This window comes from Coregonus clupeaformis, chromosome 17 (genome assembly GCF_020615455.1).
Source record: "Coregonus clupeaformis isolate EN_2021a chromosome 17, ASM2061545v1, whole genome shotgun sequence".
Lineage (NCBI taxonomy): Eukaryota > Metazoa > Chordata > Actinopteri > Salmoniformes > Salmonidae > Coregonus > Coregonus clupeaformis.
This window is the reverse complement of record NC_059208.1, coordinates 29,045,799-29,056,403: the sequence shown is the minus strand read 5'-3', so window position 1 is coordinate 29,056,403 and position 10,605 is coordinate 29,045,799. Positions and strand designations below refer to the sequence as shown.

The following is a 10,605-nucleotide window of genomic DNA, read 5'->3' as shown; positions in this document are numbered from 1 at the left end:
GAAAAAAAAATCTCAATTTGTCTGTCATAGTTGACGTGTACCTATGATGGAAATTACAGGCCTCTCTCATATTTTTAAGTGGGAGAACTTGCACAATTGGTGGCTGACTAAATACTTTTTTCCCCCACTGTATACTAATATAAAAGTCAAACTAATAATAACGCTAGTCCTGTAGGTAGGTACTATTCTCGTCTTACTCTCGGTGCCAGTCGTAGATCTGGTGGATATTCCCAAACACTATCTTGTCTTTTCCCCTCATGTCGTCTGGCACGCCGTCCTCCTTCATTTTGCTGATGTAGCCCTGAAGGGGAGATAAGACTTTCAGGTGACCACAGGACAGCCAATACTATTCCATAGCCCTGTCCACAAACAACCCCTTAGGCCACTTGTGGTGATCTGCTAGGATTTGATAGATATACGCACTATGTTCAGAGGGCAAGGTGGAGCTGTTCAATTTTTCTTATACCTATTCAGTTAATTTAGATTCATATGGAGAGCCTAGGGGTCGTAAGGATTAGGAATTGTTTTGTGGACGGGACCTACAGTAGCACTTTGACCAAGTCTAGAACGTGAACAGAGTGTGATGGAGAGGAGTGAGTCATTGATTATGGGCCTAAAGTAAGAAAGATTGTGTTCTCACCTCCACCACTGAACCCAGGTCTCTCACATAGTCCCTCTCTGTCTCCACCAGCTCCAGTAACACATAACTGTAGGGGAGAGAGGTGAAGTAAACAGTGAGAGGATTGCATTAGCTAGACCACCACAGGACAGTTTTATCTGATGGCTCAGGGCATATTCTAGGCTATGAGACCATAGAAATAGAATGACTAGAAAGGGCCAATCACCGGTCCACCCATTACGGCCTCATTAGCTTGAAGGAGGATCCTTCTTTCTATTTCTATGTATGAGATGTTGCGGAGTGAAACTGAACTCACTGGCGTCTCTTGAGGAAACCCGACTTGCGCTCTTCCATCTCATCGATGGGGGACGAGGAGGACAGGAGGGAGTTGTCGGAGGGATTGAGGGAGGGGCTGCTGCTGTCCCCTTGTTCCACAGAGAGAGAGCTGGGACGGTCCTCCAAGGACTGAGAGAGAGAGAGAAAGAGAGAGCACTTAGTGTATATTCATTGTGCAAATGCAGTGAGTAAGCTGAGCTCCATTCAATCACTGTGCTAGCAGAGAGAGCAGTGGTGTTGCTGCTATGATGGTGTGACAAAGTAATGGAGCATTAAAGTGTTGTGCCAGGTCTTATGTAGAGAAGCAGTCAGTTGGTGTGGTGACTCAAATGGTTCACAGATGACTGGTGGGCCATGGCCATGGCACCATTACACGTCACATCCACCCTGGCACCAGACTGGCCTGAGCTGAGCTGGCAGTGTGTGTGTGTGTGCGTGCGTAACTGACAGCACTGTGGTAGACAGATGGATGGCTGGGACTTACCATCTTACTCTTGACCAGCTCCTCGATGGCACTGACCAGCTCAGCCGCACTGGGTGTCTCTGAACTACTGGGTCGGCCCGATAGACGAGAGGCTGCCTGGGAGGGAGAGAGACAGACAGACAGACACAGAGAGACAGACAGAGAGAGAGAGAGAGAGAGAGAGAGAGAGAGAGAGAGAGAGAGAGAGAGAGAGAGAGAGAGAGAGAGAGAGGGGGGGGGGTGGATGTGGTTTAATGTTTACACTCTACATTTGATTAATATGCTCTGGAAAGTATTTGTCACTGTATTCAATAGTTTTCTACATATTACACATATTACAGTACATGATGACATCACCGCATCATACATTAATTTCTTAGAGAAGCTCACCATTGACGTGTTTTGACCCCGCCCGACATTCCAAATGTCGCCATAAGGAATGGGTGTGGTCTCCCTAATCAGGGCCAAATAGGGGCCTAGTGGGGGCCAGGCTAGCATGGAGGATACAGGGGACGAGGCAGGGGTTGGGGTTGGTTGGAGCGAGGTTCTGAGCACTTGCACCACAGTGGAGCACATGACTGAACAATGTACATGTGCTGTTAAATACTCCATTACAACAGGGGTAACCCGGGCAACAGGCCAGTCACAAGCACAGCTAGTCTGGCAAAACGATAGCAACAGGCTAAACTAAACAAGGCCAGGTCTTTAAAGGGGTAGTCAGTCAGTTCTAGTCAAACTTCACTAACTACAGCAAATGGAGTATTCGTCACATCTGCAACAATAGTCATAGAAAAACATAGGGCAGCGAGGGTGAGGAGATAGCATGACTGAGGATGGACGGCTGGGAACTAAAATAAAGACAGTTGGTTGGGGGAGTGTGACTAGAGCGTAGGCAGTTACATGGAAAGGTACGGGAACTGAGACAAAACAGAGGCAGAACAAAAATCAACATAATGCTGGTAAAGTTAAAAACAAAGTTAAGAAAAGAAGAGAAAACAATTATATTAGTGTCAAAGAAATGCCTATCGCTCTAGTTACCATAACTGGTATGTGATGATGAGTGAATGAAGCTAAACTGCATCGGTATAAAATATCTACCTTTTCAGACAAACTGGTCTAAAATAAATACATTCATTGATTTACCAATGTCTCTTTTTATTTTCCAAAATATTTTACAGGAAAGACGATTGTCCCCTCTTTGATATACTCTAACTAAACCTCATGGAGGCCTGTTAAGTGTGTGAGTCTCACCTTGTCGTCCTGAGAGTCAGCCTGAAGCAGGCTGTGTTGTTGGATGGCCATGGGGGGAGGCAGGGGTACAGCATCAGCCCCCTCCTCTCCCTCCTCCTCCCCACAGCTCTGCATCCCAGAGGAGGAGGACTTGGACAGAGTCCCACTGCTCAGCCCCTCGTTCCTCATCCTCTGTAGAGGGACAACGACAACAGAGTTTACAACAAAATAGAACACAATCGGCTCAAAATAAAGGAGAGAAGGAAATTAGGGAGAGATTTAGTGTTGAATAGATCAAGTAAAAGAGAAAGAAAGGCAGTGATATATGAGAGATAGAAGGAGAGATAAAGATAGAGAGACAGAGAGGAAGAGGTAAACTAAACGTGAAGGTGACCAATCGAACGGACCTCCTCGATGGTCTCATCCTGTGGCGTGGCGGCGTTGTCGTCCGAGTCTTTCTGGGAGCCGGCGGAGTCTGCGTTCTTTCCGCGTCCGTCGCGGTTCTTCTTGTGCTTGTGGGCCAGCTTCTTGACGTGTCCGTCGGCCTTGCCACTGCTCAGGCGCCTCACAGGGCTGGTCAGCCACTTCCTCAGCGTGTTGCCCGGTCGCTTGGGCCCCGGGGAGCTGTGGAAGCCCAGGGTGTGGCTGGCGCCGGGCTGGATGGCATCGTTACTGGACACAGACAGGGTGTCTGCAGGGGGAGAGACATGGAGAGAGAGAGAAAGAGAAGGAGAAAGAGAGAGAGAGAGAGAGAGAGAGAGAGAGAGAGAGAGAGAGAGAGAGAGAGAGAGAGAGAGAGAGAGAGAGGGGTCAGTCACAGTGCACAGTATCTTGGGAATGGGTCTGAATTCAGCTATGAGGACACCAATGAGATTAGATGCACTTTTGCAAGGTACATCATTACCTAGGAGGTATAATTCCTTATTTATCTATACTCAGACATTCAATTTTAGTACATGATGGTTAGAATGTAGCATCGCATCCTAACATTGCGTGTCCACCCTCAGCATTGAAGCGTCTATCGATAGATATTCCTCCTTTGAAAGTGAACTGGATGAACCTCATTTAAAAAACCATGGCATACACAACATTATATAAAAGTTGCATAAGCTATTCTCTGTGTGTGTGTGTGTGTGTGTGTGTGCATCTACTTTAGGCTGCATGCCCACCACCTCCCTCTTCTGTGGTTCTATCTCCCCTGAGAGGTGTGGGAGAGGACTTAGCTGAGGCTGTGGGTTTAAATGTGAGGCTGTGTGGGGTGCTTCTGCTGATGTAAACTGAGGGATGGATAGATTGCTCAGGTCCCAGCTTCATAGAAATGTTGTATCCTTCAAAAACAGGTTGTGCCAAAGGTTTGTCTATGGGGGCTCGCCTCATTTGTTGACGGGTGACGGAGATGACCGAACTGACATTTTGATGAATAGACGGATACGTAGTGCATTCTCCATGTGTTTTTTCTGTCTCTGTGTGGCCGGGGCCTTAGCCCACTGGTGGCAGTAGAGTAAAGTTTCTAGTGAGGTGACCTCTGTGTTCTCAGCGGATGGCTCTGTCTCTCAGTGACCTGAACTCTGTGTAACCAGATCCTCCTACTGATCTCATCTAACCATAACAGCTTCTGACAGGGTATGATGACCATCCTGGAAGGGTCAGGGTTCACCAACAGTGCACCACTCGCTCAGTAAAAATAACATGTACCTATGCTGCCATGAGAAAAGACGACAGGCCTCTTAAAGAATCTTAGAACTTATAACACTGAGAAATGAATTAATTCAAAACAACAACATACGAGCAGAGAAATCTCTAACACTCCTATACAAATCCGAGTGGGATAGAAGGTGATGGCTCTGAATTGACCCCATGGGTATCATGTACTGATCAGGCCTTTGGCATGGACTGATCACACACGCATATCTTGCTGATACAAAGACTGAACAGGGTGCTGCTGCACTAGTGCATCATAAGGCAGAGTGGGTCTCAGCAAGGAAAGAGGAGTGTGTGACTTCTTTTTCATTTGTAGAGTGAGATTCAGGCTAAAAGGAGGATACACCCATGGCCATGTCGAAAGGGTTTCTCTTAGCAGCCAAGAGCAATCTCAGGAGATGTTCTCAAGCCAGGCCATGGCTGATTTCATGTCTCTACAGCTGTTTTCCTAAAGCTACAGCACAGTAAATTACTTCCATACTGTTTCAAAATGTTGTGCAAACAAGTCAGCCTGGATGGCGCGCCAAATGACAGACAGTGTATGAATAGAGTTTCCCTTCAGTTCCAGATGTATTTGATACTATGTTGTTTTAAGATGTGTTTGAATAGACAGTTTTAATTCATCATTCCAGATGGCACTATGTTTGCTACAATCGTTTTGATGTGCATGCAAGGGTGCCATTTTCACAAAATGATTCAAGGTGTCATTTGACTGCTTTATGATGTCACAATATGTCTGCTGAGATGGTCTGGGGCTGCATTTCATTGGCTCAGGCTCTTATACTCAGACAGGGTTGGATTGTGACATCATGACAGTCTAATGATGTCAAATGGCACTCAAATGATGTCACAATGGGACTGCTGAGGTTGATCTGAGGCTGCACTGGCCCAAGCCTTCATTCGTTCCTCAGACACGGTTGGATCAGACTGACACTTCTCTAGACCTACAAAGAGCCCAGGAGCAAATAAGCCCAAATCCAGCCTTACTTCTTCTCAAGATGGTGTGCACTGACATTGGTGTGCAGCACTGCAAACTCCCAACCTGGTCCAGAGTTGGCATGGATATCACACCAGACGAGCTGAGAAAGGTGGTGGAGAGAACGGAGGAGGAGTACAATACCTCTATCCTGGACTCCATAACCATGCCTGACGTGGGTTGCACCATCCTGGCCCTCGGGGTGGCCTTTCTGGTCGTCTGTATGGTTCACATGTGGCTCAGCAAGAGGAAGTGGACAAGGCAAGGCCAAGGGAAAGGAGGACTGCTCCAGTGCCAGGCTAAAGGGGACAGCAACAAGGCTTTGCTGATGATGGAGCTTCAGGAGAAGGTTCTGCTGAGGATGGAGGGCATGGAGCAGCGCCTCGACGCCATGGAAGACTTCCTCAGGTCAGTCTCAACTCTTAGCCTCTTAGTAAATAAATGAAAGGGTGCTTGGAACCATAAATAGATAATGGCAACTATGGATAAGGGCCAGAACTCACTTCCATAGAAGTTGCAATTGAAGGTTAAAATGTTCTTCATCTCAAAGCAACATGTTTTAATAGACTACACTGACATACGTTTCGGCTTGTGCCTTCCTTAGCTGCATGGGGAATAAGAGGACCATGGAGAAGACAATGTACGGCAAGCAGGAGGCTGCTGGTGACAAGAGCAAAAGGGGTGCCCTGCGCTTCTCTGACTGCTCCGACAACTCCAACTAATGTCTCAATACCTCAAGACCCGTTTATGGACACTGTACATTTGATAATAAATACATTAAATTGATTTGAAAATAAAAAAGGTGTGAAATTGAAAAAGAAGTAACTCTTCCTCTCCTCTTTTCACTCTGTGAAGAATAGCATTGTGTTATTGTATGTAGTTACAGTATATTCTGATACACACTTCACATGTTGGTCCTTCGTGACAGCGAACATGTGTGTCACAGGGTGGGGTGGATGGGGGAGTTGAGGGGGATCACAGTCCTTAGTTAAGATGGCTTCAGGAGACCTATATATTGTAGTGTAATATGCTGCTGATATAAAGCATGTGTTCGCTCTACTCTCAGTCTAACCCAGCTGTGGGAGTCTGAGCCAGAGAGCCTGAGAATATAAGGTGTTCACACAGCCCTGTACTTTTCTAAAATTGTTTTCTGAGTCTGCAGGGGAGAACCGAGGGCTTTCAAGAGACTTATAAATAACTTGTAGCAGCATACCATAAAAACCTGACTCCATTTATCAAATGTGTTACAATATTTTTGACATAAAGGAAGGTGCCATTATGGGCTGTTTCAGTCATGCTTCAGGGTATTTTCTACCAAGTGGAGCACTAGAAGGCTAGCAGGACCATGTGTTACAGTAATGGATGTGTACAGAAGACTATGCCAGGCCCACTAGGTACACATACACCTCCAGGCCAGCCCAGCCTTACCCAGCCCCATCCTCCATTCTGAGAGGAGGATAGAAACGGGCATCAAATCTCCACCTGAACAAACCTTCTACTAGACCGCCGAGACAGAGCTCAGTGTGTCCCTCCCCACAGGCCCACCTTCCCTCTACTTACCTGAGTGAAGTACACTCATGCCAGGGTGCCCAGTAAAACATTCCTTCCCTCTAATACTGTACAGAGCTGTCAGTATCAGTGTGATTACATTTTAGGAGACACACAAACAACTTACTCAGTGTCCATATTGTCTCATCTAGCTGGCTAAAAGTATACAGTTATAGTATATCTCTCACATTTACACTTACATCAACTGCTTTTGAACTCTTCCATTAAAAAACCCTATCTGCCAGTTGGTTAGTGGCAGGGGGGCAAACTCAGTCTGGTGCCTCTTATACACATGAGTGCGTATCCACTCCACATATTGAGCAAACAGGACACAGACATGCAAGGGGCCTGTCCCCTGGTGTAACAGCGCTATTTGAGAGTAGGTCTGAAGAGCTCTCACAGGCTGTGGGGAAGCCCATCAATCACCTCAGCAAGTGGGCTACAGGGTCTCATATACTGTATGAAGGAGGAAGAACTAGCCTGGCTGACAGGGACACCAAAAGTATTTTCAGTGAAGAACACAACATAACTTCTCTTTTAATATTGTATCTGTATTCATGTATTTTTGTGTGGTAGAGCTAGGTTAGACAAAGATGTCCAAGACCAATTTCCCCTCGGGGACAATAATGTTATCTGATCTTATAGTCCTGTCACAGCTACAAAGCAGCGTCACCAGCTAACTTTGAAGTGCTGCCCTGAAAGGTGCCTCCTAGGGCGAGATATAATTTGGGCTGAGAGGTCTGCGTGTCCTCGTAGACAGGGATTTAACAGAAGGAGGGTCACCAGCCTTGACACATTCCTGTCCATTGTTTCTTCAGCGGGGTGTAAAATAACCCCAGACATCACAGACATGCCCCCTGTGAGACACTGTCTCTGTGTCCCAAATGGCACCCTTTTCCCTATTTAGTTCACTTATTTTGACCAGGTAGTGCACTATGTAGGGGATAGAGTGCCATTTGGGATGTATCCCCTGTCTCTGGGTAGTGGGTAGGAGTGTAAGCAATGCAGTGACCTCACTCCGTTCTCCCGCCAGGGGGTCTTTCAGTCACTGAGCTCACTACAGCCATCTGTCCCAAACATTCAAGGAAACAGAGACACAATAACAGGTTCAAACCCGGGTCTGCTGTGACTATGTGAGCCCGCTGAGCTAAAGCCTAGGGATTAGGAGACACAATAGGTCCTGGCATGACACATACAGTACGTTCAAACACATGTAAATATGGTATCCCTGTCTGTCTAGTACATTTCAGGTCACTATCAGCAGTATAGTATCAGACAGAATGGGGTGAGGAGTAGGGCTGTCAAGGAATTTTGGATGACGGTTATTGGCCAGCCAAATGACCGCAGTCACCTTAATAACCGTTAAAATATATATATATATATTATTATTTATTGTTGAAGACAAATTTTTTTCTCCTCTCCTCCGCTCCTGGCTGCATGTGCTGCCATATAAATAGAACATGCGTCCCCAATCAAGTCAATGATGGCATAATGGCTGGACTGGCGGCCATTGCAAGTGTACCTACAGTGGGGGAAAAAAGTATTTAGTCAGCCACCAATTGTGCAAGTTCTCCCACTTAAAAAGATGAGAGAGGCCTGTCATTTTCATCATAGGTACACGTTAACTATGACAGACAAATTGAGGAAAAAAAATCTAGAAAATCACATTGTAGGATTTTTTATGAATTTATTTGCAAATTATGGTGGAAAATAAGTATTTGATCACCTACAAACAAGCAAGATTTCTGGCTCTCACAGACCTGTAACTTCTTCTTTAAGAGGCTCCTCCGTCCTCCACTCGTTACCTGTATTAATGGCACCTGTTTGAACTTGTTATCAGTATAAAAGACACCTGTCCACAACCTCAAACAGTCACACTCCAAACTCCGCTATGGCCAAGACCAAAGAGCTGTCAAAGGACACCAGAAACAAAATTGTAGACCTGCACCAGGCTGGGAAGACTGAATCTGCAATAGGTTTGAAGAAATCAACTGTGGGAGCAATTATTAGGAAATGGAAGACATACAAGACCACTGATAATCTCCCTCGATCTGGGGCTCCACGCAAGATCTCACCCCGTGGGGTCAAAATGATCACAAGAACGGTGAGCAAAAATCCCAGAACCACACGGGGGGACCTAGTGAATGACCTGCAGAGAGCTGGGACCAAAGTAACAAAGCCTACCATTAGTAACACACTACGCCGCCAGGGACTCAAATCCTGCAGTGCCAGACGTGTCCCCCTGCTTAAGCCAGTACATGTCCAGGCCCGTCTGAAGTTTGCTAGAGTGCATTTGGATGATCCAGAAGAGGATTGGGAGAATGTCATATGGTCAGATGAAACCAAAATATTACTTTTTGGTAAAAACTCAACTCGTCGTGTTTGGAGGACAAAGAATGCTGAGTTGCATCCAAAGAACACACTACCTACTGTGAAGCATGGGGGTGGAAACATCATGCTTTGGGGCTGTTTTTCTGCAAAGGGACCAGGACGACTGATCCGTGTAAAGGAAAGAATGAATGGGGCCATGTATCGTGAGATTTTCAGTGAAAACCTCCTTCCATCAGCAAGGGCATTGAAGATGAAACGTGGCCGGGTCTTTCAGCATGACAATGATCCCAAACACACCGCCCGGGCAACGAAGGAGTGGCTTCGTAAGAATCATTTCAAGGTCCTGGAGTGGCCTAGCCAGTCTCCAGATCTCAACCCCATAGAAAATCTTTGGAGGGAGTTGAAAGTCCGTGTTGCCCAGCGACAGCCCCAAAACATCACTGCTCTAGAGGAGATCTGCATGGAGGAATGGGCCAAAATACCAGCAACAGTGTGTGAAAACCTTGTGAAGACTTACAGAAAACGTTTGACCTGTGTCATTGCCAACAAAGAGTATATAACAAAGTATTGAGAAACTTTTGTTATTGACCAAATACTTATTTTCCACCATCATTTGCAAATAAATTCCTACAATGTGATTTTCTGGAGAAAAAAAATCTCATTTCGTCTGTCATAGTTGACGTGTACCTATGATGAAAATTACAGGCCTCTCTCATCTTTTTAAGTGGGAGAACATGCACAATTGGTGGCTGACTAAATACTTTTTTCCCCCACTGTATAGGAGCAAAGCAGGAAGTAAAAGCAGGAAGTAAAAGCAGAAAGTGTCCCATCAATATGTGCTGTGATTTGTTGATTCAACTCAACTGACATTACAAAAAATACATTCCATTGCATGAGCCACATCATTAATGAATATTCTACATTATCATGGAAATTAATGCATCACAATACCAGGCAGCCATTGCGAGTGTACCCATGCGTTTGCCAGTCAAATTGCCAGGGTTAGAGGTTCCAAGCATGTTTTATTCATTCTATTTCAATGTTAGCTACAACACCTTGCTTGAACATCAGCAAGGAGCAACAAAGTTTCATAATGTTGTTAATTGTCCATGTTACCGTGGAAACGGACTCAACCACAAGAATGCCCGGCCGTCCCGTCTCTCTCCCGTGTTCGTTCAACAAAACCAAAAAACTCATAATTTATTTGAAACAGTTAAGACGGTTATTTGATTCTCACAACGGTCTTCATCCATAACCGTCAATTACACGGTTATACGGTAATTGTGCCAGCCCTAGTGAGGAGATGTGTGGCACAGTCCAAGCCAATCAGAGAATGGTGGCTCACTGTCCTCTGTCACAATTGGATTAAGATGTCTAGCCCACTTCCTGGAAAACCTACCA

General features: G+C 45.8%; 1 protein-coding gene across 3 annotated transcripts in view; it reads right to left on the bottom strand.

Moving 5' to 3' along the window:
* The window catches only part of LOC121586239 (triple functional domain protein-like), a 141,094-nt gene that overhangs the window by 12,482 nt on the left and 118,007 nt on the right, over positions 1–10,605 (bottom strand). For all 3 annotated transcript variants that reach the window (XM_045226273.1, XM_045226274.1, XM_045226275.1), the window contains 6 exons: positions 3,056–3,339; positions 2,670–2,840; positions 1,440–1,535; positions 936–1,084; positions 641–707; positions 198–301 (listed from right to left, as the gene is read on the bottom strand). In XM_045226273.1, coding sequence (XP_045082208.1) covers positions 198–301; positions 641–707; positions 936–1,084; positions 1,440–1,535; positions 2,670–2,840; positions 3,056–3,339 — 871 coding nt within the window. The remainder of the gene's footprint in view (positions 1–197; positions 302–640; positions 708–935; positions 1,085–1,439; positions 1,536–2,669; positions 2,841–3,055; positions 3,340–10,605) is intronic.